Raw genomic sequence first — 24,953 nt, forward strand, 5'->3', positions numbered from 1 at the left:
TAGTATGTGTGCATGTGCATATGTGTGTGTCTGGAAATAGATATTATTTAAACTCTTCTTTCTCAGTTAAGTTAATTAATTTCTATTACTTGGCCAATTGCTTTGATAATGATTCTTCAAGTACTGTGTTGAATGGAAGCAGCTAGATTGAGCATCGATCTCTTGGAATCTGAGTTAAAAAAGTTTTTGACATTTTATCATTGACTATAACGTGATGCGTGGTGTTTTTTAGTTTTTGGTTTTGGTTTGGTTTGGTTTGGTTTAGTAAATTTATTGTGTTAAAGCACACTGTTTTATGGTCAGCCTTCCTCACAGATTTCCCTTAAGCATAAAGGCTTTTGGGGGGTAGGGTAGGACATCCTCTTGGTGATGGGGAAGGAGGAATGGGTTAAATAACAGTCAGAGGAGAGACCAGGAGGGGTATAGCGACTGGATTATTAAAAATAAATAATAATGGTAATAATAATAATAATAAAGTTAGACGTCTTATTTCAGAATTTGTCATGTTCAGGAAAAACAAAGGTGTCTTACTCTTTTAGGTGGTAGTCAAGCTGTTGTCTGTTGCTGTGGTCTCCTCTGAAAGGTTCATGAGGAGAAGAGTATGATTCCAGACCCACTCACAGGATTCTAGCAGGCCTCAGCTGCTTGATGCTGTTGAACCAGGAACCCCAGTCCTCTGATTGTTAGTCAACAGCCCCACTTTTATCCTCACAATTAAGTCTATTATCTTAGGAACGCAAAGCATCTACATGACAAGAAAGAGTGAGCCTTCTAAGGTGAAGTTCAATCTTTTTTAAATCCACAATCACAGCTGCCACTGAGTTGAGAACCAGATATGGGTAAAGAGTAGCTTCAACTGCATAAAAGTGCATTCATTTCCTTTCTCAGATATGCACATCCCCACTTTACCAAGGGAATAAACGAGATAAGTTAAATTTTGTGAACTATAAATGTGCATTATTTCTGAGTTAGCTAAGAATCAAAAATGGCCTCTAAATTTCTAGCTTTTCAAAGGTGAATTATTTTTATTCTTTTGGCATCAGACAACAGAATTAGTCGTGACTAATTTTTAATAACTTAAAATGAATTAATTGGAATTGGGGATATGTTTTGGGGGTTAAGAATACTTATTACTCCTTCAGATAACCCTGATTTGGTTTCCAGCATCCACAGAGTAGTTCACAACCATTCATAAATTCAGTGTTAGATGATCTAACACCTTCTTCTGACATCCACAATGCACATAAATGCATACAAACAAAAACACTCATACACATTAAATAAACTCAATAGATCTGAAAGAAAAATTGACTCTTCATAGTTTTACCTACATCATCAAATTTCATATTGCTAATTCCCAAAGGCAATGATTTCTAACACTGTAGTCTACAATGCTCAGATTTCCCTGAGTACATTAGAGAACATTTTAGAATGTCTGCAGGGCTAAATAACTACCTTCACAAGAGTACCAAAAATTATTTGCCTCATTTCCCCCATTCTTTCCCTGTAAAGACAGTTTCTAGAGGCATTAAGCACTGGGTTACTACATTAACAGTGAAAAAGTATACATGGGGATCCAGCTAAAGTCATTGACATGGAAAAGAACCGAAATTCTTCATAACACTTCCCACACAGCAATATGTATAAATTATCTTCATAGAAATGTTATTTATATTAGTAAGTGATAGGGCCATCATTGTTGCTTTCAACTAGCTAATGACTAATAATAATGAATAAAGTGTACATTTTAATTCATAGCATGGTAAATATCTATAACTCTAAGCCATGTGAATAGCTATTTGGGTCTTCAGTGGTTTTTCAGAGCAAAGCTGTTTAGAAACCAAAACTTGAGAACTGCTGTTTGGGGAAAATATTTTCAGATGCAGAACATGAGCTCTGAATGCCATATATTCTGCTTTCCTAGTGCTATGGCTTCTTTGTAGCAGAATCTAGGTAGGTATTCTGATTGGTGTTATATGGTCAAGACTATAAGATTTATACAAGCAGTTGGAGATTCTGTGAAACACTGCTCAGCTATGACCAAACACCATTCTAGACTGTACTGCATATATAGACCCTACATCACCAAGTAGGAAAGAAAGTGTGTTTTCAATCTTAAATTGGATTCATTGTCCTCTCTTAGTTTCTGCTCCTTCAAAGCTAGCCTAAAACTCAATGGATTAAAACCAAAAGAAGTCTTTGTTACTTAAAAGACTACAAATTAGTTGGGAGGTTCTGTCGAGCTAAGCCAAGCTTGGCTCATTTTAACTGGCCATGTATGCATCTAGTGTCCTCTGGCAGGAAGGCTGGGGTCTGACTGCCATGATAAAGGGAAGTGTTCTCCATGCCCCATATTATCTAGCAAGCTGTCCAAGGACTGTTTCCATGGTGGCAGCAGGAAGCTCAAAAAATAATCACAGCTACAAACTTTCTTGAGACCGAAGCTGGAGCTGTGTCAGCAATACTGAATAAAACAAGCATCAAAAATGGCTTCGATTTGGGGTACAGCGGAAGACTCTACCTCTTAATGGTGAAAGTTATAAATTCACATTACAAAACAGAGTGGATACAATGAGACTAGTTAAATACGAATGTCCTCGGCTGACCCCATATTCCAGTAAAAATAAGCCAAACTATGCTCTAAAATGAAAAAACAGAGCCCAGTATAGTATCTCTATAATGTTACATAATAAGTCAGACATATGGCTTTGTATCATAATGTGGGATGGCAATTATATTGACCAAGTGGTTGGATTCTTTACCAATATTAAAGAGGATTACATTTAATTCCCATTTCTGATACTAGGGCAAGTTAACCTCTTTAGAAGGTAGGCTCTTTATCTCTGAAATAAAGAAAATAACTCGTATGTCAGAGGGTTTATTAAAGGCAGGGTGAGAGGATGCTTAGGAAGCACCAGGTTTCTTGCAGAAAATTCTTTAATCACATAAGCCAGTGGCTGTTTTCTAAAGCCCCTTCTCTATCTCCGTTTAGTGAATTCTTCCCAACTCCCTCAGACAAAGCGGCAGTGCCATATTTAACTGCGCACATCTGTCGACATGAGTGGCATGTAAGCCATCAGTCTCTAAGTCCTCCCTCCTGCTGTGTACATAAACCCTCTTGCAGAACATAAATCCAGTCCGTCTCAATAACTGTGTACTAAATATCTGATGTTTGCCACCTTTCACTCCACTTTGGGAACGTAAGCAGTGAATGCTCTGTTTAAATAAGATCTCAGAGTTGAGTGATGGGGATACAGCCTGTGCCCGATAACTTGTATTAAACATACTGAATGCTCTTACATATTAGGAAAGTACAAGCCCTGTAAGAAGAGTGTTACTGGTCAAGCTCTATCCTAACAGTCTGTAGCATAGATGAAGAGCTTTTCTAGGTCAAAGATCCCTCAGCCTGAATTGTCCGCTGCCACCATTTTTACTAGCGATCCTCAGCTCCCCTTGTATCCCAGCAAGGATATGTAAAGTGTGGGTTAACATGGAAAGATCCACACTGGTCCTTGATGCAGCCAGCTGGGCCTTTACTTGCTTTGTCACCTCTTATTAGAAAGCAGATGGGTTGATGTCACAGTTGATGGCACTTTATTGCACAGCTGTGTGCATCTCCTTGCCCATTCAATTGGCCTTGTTAATTTAAATGTCTTCCATGATCGCTCTTGACTTAGCACACTCTTCTGCGTGACTCTTTCCACCGTTCACAGGGGAGCATTATTGTATTTGAGCTGCAGGTATTGGGTCCCTCTGGAGATTAGTGTGGCAGATTGGTTTCCAAAATCTATCAGCCCAGAGAAAATCATTAGTAGAGTTCTGATCCCCTTCAAAGAGTACATGTTAGTTCACTCTAGGGATGGCAACACCTATTAAAAACCCAGAACATCTGGAAATTTGACTAAACACAACTACGGTTTGATAAACTGCTTCTTTAGACCATTACCAGCCGCATTGGCATTCCTTGAGTGACTTCGAGCTAGAGGGATGGAACTTGCTGATGCTCAAGCTCCTAAGTTTTCCATTCTGCCACTCAGCAAATGGTTTCTGGGCTTCCCTGTGCTCGCAGAGACTTGACGAGTCACCAGGGTATAAGGTAGCACCATACTGACAATTCAGTTTACCCAGGTCGGACAAGTTCTGGCTTGAGTTAAGACCTACACAAAAGAAGAAGAGAGTTAAGAGCCAGGCATGCTTCTTTATAGTCTGAGACCAGCACACCCACAAAATCCTCTAATACAGATTTGACTCAGCTGTGAGAATTATGGCAGCAGACATTCAACTAGCATGCTCTGAATGAAAGCTGCAGACAAAGTAAAAGAAAATGAAGGTTTAGGGGAAAGAAAGACACTGAGATAGACCATTTTAAAGTGCTGACAAAGGCTGGAGAGATGGCTCAGTGGTAAAGAGCACAGACTGCTCTTCCAGAGGTCCTGAGTTCAATTCCCAGCAACCACATGGTGACTCACAACCATCTATAATGAGATCTGATGCCATCGTCTGGTGTGTCTGAAGACAGTGACAATGTACTCATATAAACAAACAAACAAAAAAACAGTGCTGACATTAGGACACTAGAAGTGAAGAGTGAAGTAGTCAAGTAACTGAGGTAACTCAAACCAGGCCCTGAAGGTCAAGTAGTTTCTCATAATTCACAAAGAGAGTAGACCAATGATGAGGAATTTGCGAGGGAGAGAATACTAATATAAGGCAGTGGGTAGAAGCCATATAATGTATAAGGGTCTGTGATTCACCAAAGAATGATGTCCCAGACTCAAATAGTATGTAAACTCAAGGAGTGTTTTATTCTTCAGAAGTCCATCATGCTAGGATCTTCCATTACCAAGCTAGAGACACAACAAAGTGAGCTTACAGACCTGATTTAAAGCACATTAGAGGATTCCGGGGTAGGTAACCTTTATCTTACTCCACCTCTAGGGACATTCCATCACTGGGACGTGGGGGCTGGAAACTGTTGGTGAGGAAGACTGGAAACTGCTGCTGACCAGTTGTCCTTGCCTCAGGCAAAGGGGGGGGGCAGTTTCTGATGGTAGGGCAGTTTCTGACTAGCTGCCTGAAGCCTAGGGTTTTTTTCTAGTAGTTGACTTACATGGGCTTGCTTGGACTTGCTCAACTCTTTGACCTAGTCTCCTAACTGCCCTTTTGAAACCTTTCATGGAGTCAGCCTAGCCTTTTCAATGCCAGTTTTCAATGTGAGACTGATGGGTTTTCATTCAGTTTTGAACCACCTAGACAGAAAATTTATTTTCTCTATTTGTCCTTTCCATATTGTTTTGTTAAAGCACTAACTTGTTTTCATTCAATATATTTTTACTATTCTTTTACATTTCATTTTCATTTGTGTTATCTTTGAAATTGGTGGTCATTACATAGCCCATTCTAACATCCAGCATGTAATATTCCAGTTTTATATCCTGCTGATATTACAGAACTATGTGACTATGCCTGGCTCGCAACCTCTTTTAAATAAAATAATATTAATCAGCTGTGTGTCATAAACTGGAGGAAGGGGAAACATTTGAAAAGTGGCTGATTGTTCTTCTGTGAAACATAAAGAAAGCTGTTTTCCATCAGTGAGAGGTTCTATCAGTGAACCTCATAAAGGCTAACCATTGAAATAAAACTGGAATAGGTACAACTTGTACTAGAATTTTGGACCTTACACTCCATCCCTTCTCTCTGTAGTATTACTTATTGATAAGTTGTAGATAGTTAAATGAAACCAGGTCTCCAGTCAATGTACCTGAATTGTTATCTAGTATCTGTCATAAAACAGAAAAAGGCATTTTAATATTTAGGAGTCAATAAAAAGGTTCATTTATCAGAGATCTAGTTCTTCTGTCCATCCTGTTGGATCCAAGGCATTCGTTACCTGACTATCACCATGGCAGAGAGAAATTTCACCTTGCAAAATCCTTTAATCTCTTGCTAGATTAAGGATGCTTGGTCAACAAACAGTATCAGATCCCCTAGGGCTCTGATAGAAATTCAGAATCTCAGGCTTCATATCTAAATCAAGTCTGCATTTTAAGAAGATTTCTGGGTGATTTCTCGACACACAAAGTTTGAGAAGCACTTGGCTATTTTTTAAACCAAAACTTTTCTGAATCTTTTGTATTATTTTGGGACGGAGACCACATGAAGTTGGACACATAATGTGTTTAGATCTGAACCATTGCATTAATGACTTTTTCTCTGCAAACACTATAACAATATTTAAGAAATGCAGTATATTTACAATTCCCATAAATTATCACAAAATCACCCTTCACCCATATGGAGCTTAAAAATTATTGTTTTGCCAGGGGCAATGGATTTTAAAGTCCATCATTTGACATTTTACTTGGATGTGATAGATTTTATTGTTTCATACTTTATAATAGTTAAATTTTATGATTAATACACACACACACACACACACACACACACACACAATCTTTGATTTAGGAACTAATGTTGGGCTTTGGCCTATGATAAACTTCCTAAGCAAGCACTACACAATCAAACCTGACCTTCCCTCAGTTAATTATTTTGAACTGCTTGAAGTCTAGAGATGGTTTTACAATGGAAGTTTTATGTCTAGCCATTCATCTAAAGAGCTGAGGGAAGAATGTAATAGAGTTAGAGACATCATCGAGTATTCAGCAATACCTAGTGCTAAATTCAAAAAGCCATGGCTGCATCTTAAAATTTCTCATGGCTTTGGCATTGATGCTGCACACTCTTGTACATTTACTCAACATTTATATGGTGAATTCCATTCTATTTGTTAGCATCTCATTGCATTCACTTGACTTAGACCCAAGAACCGTGATTGAAACCATTTCCCCATGCTACATCCCTGCCGGCTTAGCTCCCCAAAAGGCAGCTCCATCTCTTTTATTGAAATTATTTTCTTGGAACTTTATTGGGGATAAAATAATGTTTAATCTACTAAGGAAGAATTACTTCTAATGGTTCATGAGTCTTCTCATGTCCTTCTTGGGAGTGCTTGGTGGCCATTATTAAGAGGACGATTATGTTTTCCCTACAATGTGTGAACCCAGCATTTAATGGAATGATTGCATCTGGATAGGCATTTTGTTTGTTTGTTTGTTTGTTTGTTTGTTTCTAATAAAACTAGTCTCAGCTATGATAAGCACAAGTAAAATTAAATGGATTATTTACTTCATGGTTTCCTTTCCTTTACTGTGTTAAATGTTCTGTAACTGTAGACAGCGGCCCACATGTGCTATTATTCTCCAATGCACAGATCATGGAACCCTTTTCCATAAAGTTCATTATAAGAGTAATGTTTCTTAGAACAAAAATAAAGATTTGATAACAGCTCCTCGGAGACTTGTAGTGACTACATTAAAAAAAAAGAATATTAAGAGGGAGTTACATGCTAAATTTTTAGAAATGAAGGGCTTGATTCTGGAAGCTTTCAGTGCTATTTTACAATCCTGAAACAAAGGCAAAGAATTTGAGTTCGAATAGTCCTTAATATAATTCTCTAATAAATGAACTCTTATCAAACTCATGTCTACTGTAAACTCACCAATAGCATTAGCTTATGATTCCCCTTCATTGTCAACTGGTAGAAACAGGATATTACTAGTTGGTTAGTGCAACCTCTAAGTGCTGACAGACAGGGAGGTATAAACGTAGATAATACTTCAGAACATTTATATCAACTCCATTGAGAAACAATGCTTCAGTAAGTTATGAGAGGACAAAGGCACTTCAATTTCCCTCTATCAAAAGTAAATGGTGGCTCCTCGCCTGGACAGCAGGGTTGAGTTGGCTCTGGTTATGCAGGTGAGCCGCCCCTGAGGGCATGAGAGCAGTACAGCTATCCCTGCTCTTTGCCAGCTGCAGCCTCTGGAGAAGCTGGCTCGGCATCTCCCCCGGGCAGCACAGTAGAGCTGGTACTGATGGTGTGGGCACCAGAAGAGTCAGCCCCAAGGGCATGTGACTTGGACATCTAGCTCTGCCTTTGAAAGCTGTGAAATTGGATGGGCCAGCCAGGGAATGGTAGGAGAGACCTCTGTGGTGTGGGTACAGGTATCTCTCAGGCCCAGATCCAGGGCTTGGAATTGGCCTACCACAACATCTACCCTATGCTTGATCTTTTGGAGTGTGGGAAAAGGCCAGTTCTACAAATCTAAACGTACAGGATCTCCAGGACACAGAGCCATAACAGAATATCTGCAAGGACTCTCAGTGCAGTTCCAGTATTGATTGTGTAACAGAAGCCAGACCAAGGATGCATTTCAATGAACATTTGCCAACAAAGAAGTATAGACAAAAGGAGGTACAGGTACTGTGGGACACATTGTGACAGACTACAGCTTCCACATTTTTCTCTTTTGGAGATGGAGGTTACAAAGGTAGAGGGGCCAATAGGAGGGAGATGAGTGGGATTGGGATCCATGATATGAACTTCACAAAGAACCAATAAAATGTTTTAAAAAATGGTGCTATCAGCAACTTTTCTTTTATTAATGTTCTCATTAATCTCTGTGGATTAATTCCTTGGAAATGGTACATATTTTTACAAAGTTATAAAACTGAGCCTTTATTTAATAAACGACAAGTAGGTATGTGGACTGACAGTAAAGAAAGACAGTGAGAGAAAAACACTTTAGAATGCCAAGTTGTGTTATGAAAAATCATATCACGCTTGTAAGGATTAGCTCAGTTTTTGTGTATCTGTATTTAAAAGTGGCATTTCTATTCCTTAGCTCTTTAGTAATATTTACTGATATTTGAAAGCCAAAGTGTCTCCAACTCGTATCCTCTATACACTTATTTAGAAATATAGATATCTGTACCTCCTGATCAAAAGTGATGTCATGGTGCAACTGCCTATCAGTTTCACTCTTCCAAGTAAATTGTAATGAATCTGTCCTTTGTGTATTCATAGCCCATCTGACTCTAGTGTGTAGGTTGTGCTTTTGATGACACAACCAAAAATAATGTGATGGCTCACATTTAGGGATTCCATGGTTAAAATATAAAAAGGTAAGTTTGATTTCTGAGACATTAACACAGCACTTCAGTACAGGGCCACCTTCTGATGTATTCTAAAAGGAACCTAATTATTTTCATTATGGATGTTATGAAAGTCAAGTCATGCACATTTGCATATATTTTCTCTTAGTTTTTAATCACTTAGAGAGAGAGTGCTAAGCATTTCTCTAGAGAAAATTCAAAGGAGAAAACTAGGTCTGTTTTAAACCAATCCTACACGGTCTATCAGACTGTCTTTTTATCTTGACTGCCCTAGCTCAGTGAGATATGATTGGTCTTTCATCTTCAGAGATGAGGGTGGGGGGGGGGGTGAGAATGCATTTGTTTTTCATTTGGAATATTTTAGCCTGCACTAACCAAAATGATGTCAAGACAATTTGGCTTTTGAAGACTAGCAGTAGCCAAGAAATATGATTAATACGCTCTATCATCATGTTAGATTCCAAAAACTTGGGCATCAAAGTGACCTTTAAGTTCTTGACTCCTAATTTCCAAGCCTTTAAAAAAGTTCTACAAATGCAGTCAGATCACTCATTTTTCTAATCATGCAGTCCCCGTGTCTGCTCATGGAAGCACAAATAGATGACATGCAGCAAAATGCTATTCAGTTTTCATCATTAATATTTTTAAATTATTCTGTACAGTTATATAAAGTATAAGAAGAGAGTCCAATTTTCTTTACAGGTGTAACTCCTAGACGGTCAGCCTCACTCCACTAGCAGACCCCACATCCAGAAATATATTCATAGCATAGTTGGAGTTGATGGATTATCAATTTTAAAATAAAACAAGAGAGCAGAAAGTTCCAGGACTGGGACTGGGTGGAGCTAAGGGAAGGAACTGAAGTAAATGTGATCAAAATATGTTAGGTAAAATTTGAAAAATAATTAAACATTTAAATGATAGAAACTCAAAAATGTATGCTTTTCTCCATTAATGCACCTCTACATGTAAGTATTGTTTTTTTATTATCTTAATTCATATATGAGAAAATAGAGAATAAATAAAGGTAATGGAATTTTGCAAGACGTGGGGGAAGTATATGACTAAGAATGACTGGGTAACTAATCTTTAAATGTTCTTATAAAATGTGAAATTTCATTTCGAAAATATTTATTTAGTACATAATAAAGGTATATGTGTGTGTGTGTGCATGTGTGTGTATCCATAGTGTATGAACACATAGATAAATCACCATTATAAATAACTGTGCACTCAAATCAACATGTGCATTAAATCAATATGTTATTAACACCATGATTTTACAGAGTGCCTTTCCTCTACCAAGCATTACTTAGAAAACACTGTCAAACACACAGATGTAGTCCTCTGTAATGTTCCCATTAGGGGAATAAATGACAAGCAAAGCCAATGCTATCTTGCTAAAATGCCTCCCGCTTTCTAATTAATTCCTCTGTCTATGGATGTGTAAGATTCACAGTGATGAATACAAAGATGAGGTCAATACTGAGGAAGGGAGTGAGAAGAAGAAGCTGGAAGGGTCTTCATTAGCTCAGCTCTTGTCCTCTGTATGGGAAAATATTTCAAGACTACTTTCTCCTCTTTTTGCTTTGAAGTTACTTGCCCTTTATTTACATCACAAAATGGGCACTTTGCCTCTTTTTAGCATATTGCTTGTTTTATGTTCCCTAGCAACGTTGTACAGTGGGAGAATTCTATCTTTGGAGCAAAATGGCAACAGGTTCTTTATTCAGTCAAATGCCAGATAGGTAACTTTAAACACATTATGTAATTTTTCCTTGTCTTGGTTTTCTCTGCCATCAAGTTAGAATAAAAATAATTCATATACAGTATGGGCTGACAAAACTTAAAATAATGTTTATAAATACTCTTCTCCTATAAAATAATTATTGTAAATACTGATATAAATATTGATATTACTTTTATTATAAAGGTTTTAGTGAAATAATCTTGTAGTTATTATCATCATCTTCCTCATGTGCTAGACAAGTGGTTCTTAAGGCTTCCACTTGCCACCCAAAATATAGTTACTCAAGATGCTTACTTAAAAGCAAAAGCAAGTCCCTAGGTCAAATCATCAGCTCCACGAGTATCTTATGCTCTTGGTAGGATAAACCAAGATTCATTTTTCTTGAGATTTTGCCTCTCAGTAAAAGGGATGGTATTTACTATGTGTCTACCAACTGTTGACTGTCTAGATATATAAGTGGTAATTACTATTTTCTAAACTCTTTCCATGAGGACTGACTGTGTCTTCTTATTTCACAAATACCTCTTTGATTGCTCTTTCTTTGATTGTAAACAGGTCTTCTTATCAAAGACCCTGACCTATCTCATAACTGAGCAATGTGTATAAAGATCAGACAACCAAATAAATTGCACTTGAGAAACCAGTCTGGACCATGAGTTCCCAATATCAGGAAATGTATTACCTTCAAACAAATGAGTTATGAATTCTCTGCAGAGAATTTGTTTATTGTGCTATTAACTTATCATTTACAGTGTGATAAAATCTTCAAATTTACTTCCAAGACAAAGTTTTATATCACAACAGGCATTCCATTATAAAAGATCTCTATAATAGCTGGTGCCAATAAAATATAATCAATTAACAGTCCATAATTCTGTTTCAATAGAGAAATGGTGCTTGAAAGTATACTAAAATTTTTAAAAGTTCACCAAAATCCAACACTGTGGAACCAGTCAGACAGATGTTCATTAAGACTTAAAATCCCTGTATTTGTTCATTGAATAAAAATGAATATGCTGTTAAGAATGGATGGAACTTCAAGTGCCCTGAAGTTTGCCATCATCAAATCTGAACTGTAGGCTGTGCAGAAAATACAGATGGCTCGGTTGATAAAATACTTGCAGTGGAAGCGTGGGGCTTCAGTTTCCACCCTCAGAACCCATGGAAAGCTAGATACAGTGGCTGTGTCCATAATCTCAGGGGGTCTTTTATGGATCGTGGTCTCTGTGAAGCTAAGTGTTAAACGACAGGTATTTTGGTTATCTGTGTCACACTATTTACTAACAAGCCAAAGGCAAGGATCCTAAACACTCTTTAATTAGTTTTGCTGAGTTTTAAATTAAGGAACCAACCCCCATACTTGTAACATTCAGCTATTCCGATCCAATAGATTTTTTGAAGACATAGAGGTGACGTCTCTTCACATGCCGTATATAAAGATGTAATGCATCCTTTTAGCTTGAGGGATATGTTTGTGGCTAGTCTAGATGGGTCCATTAATTATTAATATGTACTAGGTTCTGTCCATCTATCTCTGAAAGTACTGTCTATAGTCTAATATGGGCTGCTTGTTACACTCATGGTTTCTGCGCTCGTTAAGGTTCATGGATGGAAAGTTTCATGATTACAATATGTCTTTATTATACAAAATCCTTTCACATGAGAATATCCAATAATGATGATGACATGAGTGCCATAAATCATGGTTCAGTATAGGGAAGCATGCTTTCTTAATGTACTGTGCATTTGTAATATATGCCACCCACTCATATCTACTAGAGCTGTTAAAACCAATTAAATTTTCAGGGCCCCGAAAACTTCAGTGAGAAAAATGAGTTTTTCGGGTTTTCTTTTGTTTTGTTTTGTTTTTTTTTGTTTGTTTGTTTGTTTGTTTGTTTTTTCTTGGAGATGTGGTATACAAATTTCTTCATGAAGACTTCTTTTCTGACATGAAATGAAATATTTTATAATTCAAATAACCTGTATTGGACGGGAACGATTTGAGGGTATTTAGCACTAAATTAACCACTTAAATTTTTTCTTCTTTTATCATTTCTTAAGTACAATCGAGGATCGTATGATATTTGATCATGTTTCGTAGATAAGGGAAGATTCACTACTACTATTGATTTGTAGCCCATGCGCAGCACTTCCTACTTGTAAGAAGAGGATTCTGTTAATTCCTCTAAGTCTTTTACACCTTGTGTGGGTCGAAGGCTACTCCCTTACGGTGAGACTGTGTAAAGTTGAAATGCTTCAGTAGACTTCAAAATGCTTCCATTGGTTCCACATCACATTATCACTGTAGTTTCTCGTACATGCGAGTTCAGCTATTGCACGAGTGTTCTTTCTATAAGTTTGATTTGTTTTGAGCACTCATATGTGTTTCCTCTTGCAGATGGCTATACAACTGATGACATTGAGTTTTACTGGCGTGGCGATGACAATGCAGTCACGGGAGTGACAAAGATTGAGCTTCCTCAGTTCTCCATTGTAGATTATAAACTCATCACCAAGAAAGTTGTTTTCTCCACAGGTTTGTATCGGGGCGGGAGGATTTAAGCAAAAAAGAACTTTATCCCATTTTTTTTCAGAAGGATACCTTAATATGGAGTTGGGGATAGCGGGCAGCAACTCTGTATCCTAGGAACCAACAGTGTAGAAGCTATGCTACAACTCTCGTTCCTCAAGAGGCTCCTTGTGCCATTCAGAAACACCCAAGTGTTTTCTGGAAGGCACTGTCAAGCAGGGCCAACCCTCCTCTTCACCACTCGTGCCAGAGAAGTGATGGATTTTAGAGATGGAGTATAGGAAGAGGGAGGGAGGGAAAGCTGACTCAGGCGTCTTGATTTTTTAAAACCACTCTTTTTAAGCATTCCAGTTTGCTAAGGGTAGTTCTTTAGGCACTGAGAGCGGAAGCATGACATCCACTAAAGTAAGTAGCCTAGAAAGCCATGTTTGCCTTAGAACACGAGACTTTCATTAGCTCCAGATTATCTTTGAGCTGACATCTTCCAAACAGTGATAGCATGGACCCCTTTTCCTCCAGATCTCAGGCATCTGTGATGTTGTGGGTGGCTGCATGAGTTCCCCTAAAAATGGTGGAGGAAAGCATTCACTTCTTGAAACTATTTCAGCGGAAGTAATAAGCTTGCTGGAATATTCCTCTTGGTGGTTTTTCTTGTTGAAATGAATCCAACAGGCACATAAATAACTAAGTCCATCACTGAAGATTTGTAGAATCGCCTTTCTGCCAAGGATTCTGATACTTGCCGAGCTGTAAACCACTTTCTGCAAGAGCTGTGTTATGACTTAGTAAAAATACAAAGTTAACTCTAGCTTAAGAGGAGTGGGATAAAAAGCCCAGAAGCTTTCGGTAAGCCTGGGGTTTTTACATCCCTATAACTCAGTGGAAAGGATATCCTTCTGAAAATATTTGGATTGTGTATATATTAAGACCTCTGATGATTTAGCCCAAGAAAACTAAACAACACTTTCTTATAAACAGGAAGAATGTTGTCTTTCATGCCTTTTACAGTGTGGAACTTTCACACTCCAAGGTGGCACACTCCTACATGTCTTCTCGGTAATGTTAACTCCCCAGAACTCCACAGGCAAAGGACTCACATTCAGGCAACTTATATCGTTTGGCATTTGAAGGAGTGGGATTGTTTTGTTGGTTCAGTTTTTTCAGTAGCCTAATATATACCAAGATCTGTGTCTTTAGCATGACATTTTTGTCCTTTGGTTTATGTCTCATAAATCTTAGTTAAAGGTGGTAATTCTCTACATTTTCTTGAGTGACTAGTCCAGACTATCATACAAGTAATGCAGTTTCTAAGGAAAGAAAAGGCTGTATACAGTGAAAGACACCTGGGTTCTGATCACAGACTGAAAATGTTTCCTATGGTTTCTGAGGGTGTTTGTTACTGCCACCAGGGCCTTCAGCTTTATTCTTATATTAAAAGAAGAAAAATTATAGGGTGAATGTACTAAGGAAGAGTTGGAGGAGGGCAATCAAGTGACTGTACAAATCATGTTGTCCTCACAGTTGCGGAGAATGGATATCTTTGCTGTAAAAAATGAGGATGATGAGGAAGAGGATGGGTTCATTAGTTGCTGGGAAGCACGGGATGTATTCCACACTTGAGTCCTTCTGCTCAGTAAAACGCCTGGGATCTCAGACGAGATTTACAGAACAAAAACGCCCTTCACCCATAGCTAAAATTGCTTTTAAGAAAGAAGTACAAAGTTTTTATGGGCCTTTAATGGAAAGCACCTTATAAATATTGATAATTATGATGTTCTCAAATTGCCTTTCTAGGTTCTTATCCCAGATTGTCCCTAAGCTTTAAGCTGAAAAGAAACATTGGCTACTTCATCCTGCAGACATACATGCCGTCCATTCTGATTACCATCCTCTCCTGGGTCTCCTTTTGGATTAACTATGATGCTTCTGCTGCACGGGTTGCATTAGGTAGGCCACTTGCAAACTGTGGAATTCTGTTTCTTCTCTCTCCTTTCTCCCCCCTCTCTGTCTCCCTCTCTGCCCCCTCCTCACTCAGAATTTTGTGATGTATAAGACTGGACTTTTCCCATTACAAGAGTTCAGCCTTGAGACTTCTATGATTTGATTCAGCGTTAAATCAATTAAACACAAATTAAAGCTCTTCCATGTCAAAATTAGTTAACGGTAGAGCTGCTGGTAATGAAATTGGTTTCATCAGTCTGATAGTCTTATCAAAACATATTTTGTGTAATAATGCTTGCATAATTGCTCAATTTATCTCCATGCTTCTTCACCTGCAGAATGCTTCCTTTTATCCCCTACCTCAGCATTGAGATGTGCTATTTAACAAATGTATAAGGAAAAAAAATATCTGATGGTTTATTCATGCTTCAAGATAGCATGTAGTGGGCAGGAGACAAAAGAGTCAAGTGCTGGGACATCCTTTTTGTCTTGTTCATCATATGCCTGACTTCGTTTTTCTGTCATAACATCAGATGTGAATAAATCACATTTAGTAAACATTTTATGCAAATTGTGTGACCTCTTGCACAGATTTCTCTATTTACATTTCTGACTAATCCCTTTTAAAATTGGACCTTGCTTGGCTTCATCATAAGATCCCGATTCAGTCACTACACGCATAGAAAGGCCATTCATTTCTCATTCAAAAACATTTGCGTATAGCATGTGCTGACACAGCAAGATACTGAAGATGCATGTCTCCTTTTCTGAAAAATAGAGTGGAGCAGCAAATATAGATAAGAGTCTTAAGAGCAAGACAGAGCAGATCATAGAAATGTGGTTCATATACACAGTGGAATTGTATTCAATTTCAAAACATGAATACTGAGGAAAAGTAGACTAATATGGAAATTATATTAAGTGAGGTTCTCAGAAAAAAAATTGCCATACTTTTTTACTCTCATGGGGACCCTAACTTTCAAGTGTGTGTGTGTGTGTGTGTGTGTGTGTGTGTGTGTGTGTGTGTGTTAATAAATCTGGAAAGGCAATCATGAGAGGACAAAAAGAGGTATTGTGGAAAGGAGCAGAGCACCAGACTTCATGTGAAAGCAAAAAGATGGGTGCTAGGGTAGAAAGCAAAAGTAGCACAGAGGGAGAGAGTAGAGGATGGACCATGAGGAGTAACAAAATTATGTTTGAAAATGTTACCATTTAATAAAACCTAAAATTTTGCACACTCATTTTGAAAAGATGGAAAAGAGACACTGAGGAGCCACCCAAAGTTATGGATAGGGTGAGTCTGCAGAGAGAAGGAAGCAAGCATTTTGTAACCATGCCTGGGAGTGTCACCATGATCAAAGCTGACCTCACACAGAAGTTATTATAGGAGAAAAGATGTCAAGAAAATCAAGATATAGGAAAATCAAGATTATATAAATGCCTCCACAAGCTCCTGGGTTGGAAAAAATTGGGAATGTTGATGGGACCCTGTAGAGGACAGTATGGAGAAAAGCCATGGGGAAAGATGATAGGAGATGGGGAACTAATTTCTGTTTGGTTACTTTTTGATGCTCTCCCCTAAGCATCGAAAGACTCGTTGGAGGAAGGGTCATATATAGTCATATCCTAGTACTGTCTGATGCATACATAAAATGCTAATAAAGAAATGGAAACAATAAACTGTAATTTCTTAAAGTAAAGCAGGCATCTACTGTGTGTCTATTGTGCAAACACATAATTTACTGATGCCTTAAAAGAAATGCTTAAAATATCTTTGTAATTGAACCATTTATTATTAGGAACGTGACCACCTTCAAATGGCATTCAGATGAAAATTCAGGTTTTGTAAGTGTATAATATAGTAAAACCTGTTGTAGAAATGACAGGAAGTAAAATAAAATTGAAAGTCTTTCAAAATGACTCATACAGAGGATATCTAAGGTCTGTAAGGAAACATCTCAACTGAAGTCAACTGAAGTCCATGTTCAGGTAGCTAGCTACTCACTCATGAGCTCTGCTAAAAACAAAATGAAAATCATTAGTGAGACAGGATTAAAGAAGAGAATTACACTGGAGAAGTCTTTGAAGAGTGAAGTTAAAGTTTTGAGACGCGATGATGGTTTGTTCGGGAGGTGAATGTTCCTGAGACCTCAGTTCAGATGCTGTCAGTACAGCTTCCCCTCTGTGTGACGTGGCCTCTGTCTGTTCTTTGTTTTCTCATCACTACAAAGCCAGGACTGCACCATACCAAGTTCTCTGAACTCCCAATATTTTTACCTTCCAGTGACAACTCTGGGACTAACTGTTCTCTACTGTTAAAAGATGCCTGCTAACTAGACAAGCAATTATAGCCTGACCCAAGGGGACATTCCAATAAGGAGCATTGTAGCTGATCTGTGTCCCATGTCTGTGTGTTATGTATTCACACTTGTCCAATTCAAAATCAGAAGCACTCTAGTTTCTGTTTTTTAACCCTCTGCCTCTGTCTTTCAGATGTTTGTACTAGTTTTCGTATGTTAACTGCATAATGCATTCATAGATCTGTGTCTGCTATTTTAATTTACCTTTCCATTATTTATATAGATTATTAGAGAAACCCTTAATCTAGTATTCTTTATTTCTGCCTTATGTTGCATTCTTTCATTCCCATGTTGTTACCAGAGTAAATTTCTTAAATTTAGTATATCCATATTTATGTTTACTGGTATCCATCTAGCCAGAAATGGGCATTACCTTTGACTTAGCAAGCTTTCATTTGACCTCCATTCTTCCAATATATATGTATATATTTGAAGATCTTGAACATTATTAAAGAGCTGTGAACTCTCTGTAATCCAACCTTTGTTTGAAGTTTTCCCACCCATGATCTCCTGAGGTTTGCTATAACTATAAATAACCTTCCTGTGGATAAGTAGACAACACTCACTCATTTTTCAGAAAGCACCTCCTGAAATCTACATTCTTGATACTGACATATCAGGGGTATGAACTGGGATCTACTCTATGCAAATTTGCTCCAAATATATACATGTAGCATAATATTTAATCCACATTTCCAATGATCTACTTCATAAATAAATATGAACCAAAAAATACAATTAAATGATGATTTCTATAATGATACATGTTTACTATAAGTTAATTTACACATATTTTCACTAGGCTGATAAATAATAAAATCTCTATCAAATATATAAATATATATATATACATATATATATGTGTGTGTGTGTGTGTGTGTGTGTGTGTGTGTGTGTGTAAGCTAGCTTCTCCAGCTATTATGAGACAGGTAAGGAAATAGGAATATATTACTCTAATTTTTTTTCTTTTCTTTTTCCTTTTTTCAGGAATTACAACTGTCCTGACGATGACCACAATCAACACCCATCTCCGGGAGACTCTCCCTAAAATTCCCTATGTAAAAGCCATTGACATGTACCTAATGGGGTGCTTTGTCTTCGTCTTTATGGCCCTTCTGGAATACGCTTTGGTCAACTACATCTTCTTTGGGAGAGGACCCCAGCGCCAAAAGAAAGCAGCTGAGAAAGCTGCTAATGCCAACAACGAGAAGATGCGCCTGGATGTCAACAAGGTACACTTACAGGGAAATGGTCCTGGTTGCTTAGATTCAGAGGAATTGTGGAACTTGATGGAGTTGTTAAGACTTGGGAAAACGGGGCATAAGGAAGAAAATAGTAATTTCCTCCCAAAATGCCATAAATGATAAGTGAGAGGCAAAATAGGCTCCCCAAATATATTACCCAACTCTTGGGTACTCATTCTTTGACACAAAAGATGCTCAAACTTCCTCACCTCATAACCACAGAAGATATTTTCCTATATATGAGAATCACATCTTATAAATAATTTGCATTCCTCTAAATTTACTTGTTTAAATATATTTAGAAAAACAAGGTCATTTTATCGTACTCAATAGAGCTTGCTGGTACCTGACCTTAACTATAAAATAAAATTGCATCATTAAACTCTTACTGATACTAAATGAAGGCTCTGAACCTTAGTTCTGCCTTCTCTTTGGCTTAAAATACAAATAAACAAATTTAGAAATCTGTTAACTACCTACTGACAACAATCGGAGATGCCCACCTCCCAAGTAATCAAAAGGATGGGAAGAAGTAGGGGAAAGTGGAGCAATTTTCTCAGGTGATACATGCTTGCTTAAAGCCTTGCCAGACCACTGCCTGCATGAGGTGCCCATCTTCAGTAAGTCAAGCCTGATCAAAGACTTCCTATATAAGTCTTCACAGTGCTTTTTGTTTTTGTTTTTGAAGTCTGTTTCTCCTCTTGGCGTGATGAAAAGAATGTTGTAGAGACTGAATCCCAAGTCCTTCCTAAACCTGGGCATCATACATTCATAGTTTCATTGGATTATTCTTACTTGGAACCCATTTTGGGAATCATCACTTTGAGGGATTTGGGCAGAAGTCTTAGTGGAGTTGAGCTTTTTGGATCCAAATGTAATTTCACCTGGCTTACTGTTACAGAGTTTTCCGTCTTAAACAGAATAATTGTGAAGATATTTCTTCCTATTCCATGTTTGAACTTTTTGAGTTAAGTGTTTTCATTAGCATCTGTCCTAGTGTTTATGGAATAACATAGAATAGTGAACTCATTAAATAATTCATACTGATATCCTGGGAAAAAGAAACGTGCTTAAACTCCCTATACTTATTACCCATAACAATAATTAACTAGGACACTGATATGTTAATGTCTTCCACTTCATTTTAACTCCAAGGATAGAACTCAAATCTCCACCATTGAAATTTCCTTGTAGACAACTCCATGGAAGCGTCTGAGTCATGATTCCAATTTAACCACAGGTCTGATATTTGTTTAGACTATTTTTAATTAAAAACTTATTTTGCAGAAGATGACATTTATAATAATAAATTTTATATGCTATCTATGGAAGCCAATAAGCGTGGAGTCTAGGAACTGTCCACCTATTCCCTGGGCTTAGATTCTGTAGCTGGAATCTGTAGGCTGCTGGACAGCAAAAGCCAGCTGATCAGTATGCTTTACCTAGGTTGAAAACTGAAACTACTGTTAAAACCGCTTCATGATTCACCAGATAGAGTATGCTAAGTAAAGAAAACAGAAAGAATAATAAATAAAAGTGTCTCCTAGGACTTGAGTTTGAAATGAGTTTAAACAATTGCCTGATGCAAGTCCGACTTAATAAGATAACATCTGATCCCTTTACACCTTCATCTACCTGATCTTTTTTATACTAATTTGCATTTAAATGATAAATTTAAGACCGAGGCAGTGAAGATTTTTAAATAAATGGAACCTAAAGAGCTTTCCAAAGTTTTAAAGTCAATTGTTTCCAGAGAGAAACAGGGAAAAGCTCATGGGGTAGGCACTTTTTGATAATGAAAATGATCATTGAATTTAATGAAATTATCATTGATAATGATAATGAGGGTGGGCACAGTGCAGATCATAGCAAAACAAAGAACAGAGGAGAATGGTACCATCCAGTACATTGTCGGTTTCCAAAACGGGGAGTTTTGACCCTAGAGAGGTTGGGAAAATGCCTAGAGACATGTTTGCTTGTCAAACTAGGACATAGAGGTTGCTACTGGTGTTCCATGTATGGCAGCCAAGGATGTCAGTAAACTTCCCACAATGCCCAGAATACCTTGCGCAAAGATAAAGAATCATCTTGCCCAAAGTACCCAACCTTCGTACTTCAAAACCGAGAGACAGATCTCCCTAGATAATATATTTGAGTTGGGTTTCATTACTCTTTGACTACGAGGTTTATCTATCGTTTGATCAGCAAGTCCCCACCCCAAAGATATCAAACACAATTCCACATCACATTTTAAATCAATCAGGTTTAGTATTTGGACCTATGTGACAATAGACAGAGTCAACCTGTCTGGCCTTCAGTATTTAGTCTATTAAATAAGCTCAATTCTTTTCTCATAATGTTCCTATGAAAATATTATGTGAAGATTCTGATACTGTGAAAGGAGGGCAAGAGAGTCCTCACCACCTGACAGCCATTCATTAAGAATTATGTATTAATAAAATTGATACCCTTCTGTATGGTAAGCATTATTTTTTTTTCACAGTCAAATAGGCCAACTGCATACCTATCCCTTGATTTTACATTGTTCAACATCCCCAAAGTATAGTACCTATAATAGTATGCATGCCAGGAATTACTATAACAACAAGGGAATGAGGTTTTCAGTGATTATTAGCTATACAATCTACATCAAAACTATTGTGCCAAATTCTGCCAGACGTTTTATAGGGCAGAACATTTGACATCATTCTGATTAGATTAAGACAAAAAAGATGCCCATGTAGCATTTCAGATACTGACTTTCCTTTTGCCCAGCACAAAAGGTCAGAGAAGATCCACACTGAGTTCTGATTATGTAATCCTTTCTTTTGTGTCAGTATCATGCATAATGCCACTATTTCTTATCAGAAATGTCCCTTCTTTTCAACTGTAATTCTAAGGTTATTTTCCCCCCAAGATTGGACACATAATCAGCTAAGTATTGTTATCTCCCGTAACAAAAAAAGAATCGGCTGCTAGGAGAAGGATTAGATTTTTTTCCTGCTTTGATGGCTTCCTAAAGAGGGAAGGACTATATCTGATCAGCTGTGGTGATTTTCAAACTGCACTGTCACAAGGTCAAGGTAGAATGAGACAGGGAAGGTCAAAAGAAGAAACATACAGTTACTTTCCTATTTTCTTTTTTCTCTTTATTAGTTACTTTTAGTTTTTTGAATATATTTTTCAGCTTTTAAAACACCACCCTTCCCTTTAAGTAAATCAGAAATTAAACCTAATAAGAAAAACATGCTGTAGCCACAATTGCATAAGAAAGTTAACCAAGGACCCCAGACCTACTCGGATTGTTCCCAACTGTATATAGTGTACATTCTAGCCATATATAATGTATATAGTGTTGTGGCTCTGTACGCTGACCAAAATAAAGGAAAATTGCAACTTGCTTTCCACATTAGTCCATCTGAGAAATCCGTTCATCAGTTTACTTGTGATAGATAGATAGATAGATAGATAGATAGATAGATAGATAGATAGATAGATAGATAGATTGATTGATAGTGTGTGTGTGTTTTCTGATAGAATTTTCTTTTCATTAATAATCAGTTCCTGTTTTCCTCATGACTAAAATTTCCAAATCATTGTTTTCCTAGCTTTAAGCTTTATATGGCTTCCTGACTTCTTTTTTCTGCCTGTTGCTAAGTATTTACATGTTTAAGAACCTAGTCATTTTTGCCTTTTCAGTCCTGGTTTTTGCATACTTGAAATCCCTCCAGTGTGCTTTTCATATTGGGAAACCTACAGCCATCAGTGTTCTCAATAAAACTCTTCCTAAAAGGACCCCCATTTGATGTTATTTGCACCGGGATGTTGTGACACACTATTGACCTTATGCCTTTGCTGAACTGTTTGTAATGCAAAGCACTAAGACCTTTTCAATGTATCCTTACTGCTTAGAATTAACTATTAAAATGCTTTTGAAAACCAGCTAATCATCATTCTCCCATTCTTCATTAATATCAGTCTTTTTCTTTATCTTTCCTGAAGACCAATAGCATTTATATACACCCAGTTCACCTGAACTACCAGTGCCATCAGTCTTCTTAATTAGCACATTTTCTACTTTGTCTTCCAGATTTTTTTATAAAGATATTAAACAAAATAGGACCCAGTATCAATCCTTGTGGGACCCTACTAGATGGACTACCTACTACCATTTCTCTCTGTATATGGTTAGAAAGCCAGTTTTTAATCTATTTCTTTCTATTTCTGTTTGGCTGTTCTCATTAACATAATGTTTGGCATCTATGAAGATAATTCACAGGCATGTGTCCATAGGGATCTTAGTCTGAAGACCTAAATAGAGTCTTCAATTTAGTACAACTGTGGCGGACATAGCCTTAAGAAATTATTGCAGTATTAGGGAGCAAAGCAAGCAGATTGCATTTATGCCCATTGTCTGTATAGAGAAAGTGTGTTATTATGATGACTCTTGGGTTTTCTTGATTTTGTTGTTGAGTGCTTTGAACACCTGAGTGAATAGGGAGTTAAACTTTTCTTTTTCTGTTGTTTGGAACATGGGAATTCAGAACCTTTACTTTCTGCAGTAAATTATTTTATTTATAACTAGGATTGTTATATTTGCATCAAGCCCTTGCTTTATCATTATCTATTTTCTAAATAAATATTATTATGGCAGGTCTGGCACTATTATCATGAGAAAAAAAGACAGTTATTGAAAGTGTTCCTTGTTTAAACTTGTGGTTAACCACATCTTAGTCTATCTGTTTACTAATACTTAGAGTCAAGGTTTGAATCCTCATGTGCCCATGACCTTACTGGCCAACAGTCCATCTTATTACTTTCTGAATGAGAGGAGGAGAAGAAACACATTAATACTCAATATTCCACCTGATCACCTGCCACTACTCCACTGACACATTTTGGTTTTGTGTCTTAATATTCAATTCCTAATGGGGATGAATTGATACTGATGCTTTTCAACCTTTTGTGTGAGGCCTTGATCCCTAGTGGGTTTCCATATTGTGTCTTCTATCCCATTCTTCCTTAATTTGAAACTGTGACTTCAAAAGTCTTGACACTTCATTCTTCAGCCTCTGTGCATAAGCACAGATTTGGGTGATAGACTAGATGGTGTCTTGGTTTAGTAGTTCATTGCTTTTATAAGTTGTATAGCTTGTTAAGTATTTACCCAAGAAATGGCAAGAGGTTCTGGGATCAGAGGCATTTTAGAGCTTGTCAACAATCATTTTAGTCTTAATTTCTTCAAAATTCTGGAACCTATCATGTCCATGCTTTCGGCTATCATGAGTGTGTTGTTTCCAATGTGACTTTTGCTGAAAGTAGAGTGGTTTGATGCATTCTGGGAAAAATGGTGGTCATTTGGAATGAAACATGATGGAAGTTGGTGTTTATTATGACAATGTTTGAAAAATGATTTGAAAAAAATCAAATCATTATGATTAGTCTGATGATTAGATAAAGCAGCAAGAAAATTTAGAACATCCTCTCACGATGACAATATTTTGAAGAAATTTTGCCTCATCTGTGCCAAGTTTTTTGTTTTTTTGGGTTTTTTTTCTTTTCTTTTTTTTGGAGCTGGGGACCGAACCCAGGGCCTTGTGCTTCCTAGGCAAGCGCTCTACCACAAGCTAAATCCCCAACCCCTTGTGCCAAGTTTTTTAAGTGATGGCTTGGCCCAATGATCAAGAACCTTGTTTTTTTAAGATGCTCTGTTACATATACCTCGTTAAAGAGAATGTTCAGCAAACTACATTGAAGTATGAAGTTTAATATTTTTCTTTGATTTTGTGTCTTTTCCCAGATATGTGTTTGTTCTCTCCTCTGAGTCTTCCTTTTAAGTCTGTATTTACTATTTCAAATACAAATTAACATTCAACAATTTAAATAATGATTTTTTATTAGAGATGTAGTATGCTTAATAGCCAAGATGTTTCTGGCAATCACAAGAGGTAAGATAAGGGCTATATTTTAGGGTCCAACTGAAATGGGTCTATATTCTGGTCTTGTCCTTCTGAGGTGTGTGGCATTGGATATTTTAATGTTTTAAGATGAACACTGAGCTCACTGTGGAGATGCTAAGATAAATGAGATAGTTAAGCTAAGGTCATATA

At 37.3% G+C, this 24,953-nt stretch overlaps 1 protein-coding gene across 1 annotated transcript in view; it reads left to right on the forward strand.

Annotated features, from left to right (window-relative positions):
• Gabrb2 (gamma-aminobutyric acid type A receptor subunit beta2) overlaps nt 1-24,953 on the forward strand; it is a 206,888-nt gene that overhangs the window by 157,658 nt on the left and 24,277 nt on the right. Inside the window, exons 7-10 of the mRNA XM_032913444.1 lie at nt 13,167-13,304; nt 15,093-15,245; nt 18,587-18,832; nt 22,936-23,030. Of these exons, the coding sequence (XP_032769335.1) occupies nt 13,167-13,304; nt 15,093-15,245; nt 18,587-18,832; nt 22,936-23,030 (632 nt within the window). The remainder of the gene's footprint in view (nt 1-13,166; nt 13,305-15,092; nt 15,246-18,586; nt 18,833-22,935; nt 23,031-24,953) is intronic.

Source organism: Rattus rattus, chromosome 9 (assembly GCF_011064425.1).
Source record: "Rattus rattus isolate New Zealand chromosome 9, Rrattus_CSIRO_v1, whole genome shotgun sequence".
NCBI classification, from domain to species: Eukaryota; Metazoa; Chordata; class Mammalia; order Rodentia; family Muridae; genus Rattus; species Rattus rattus.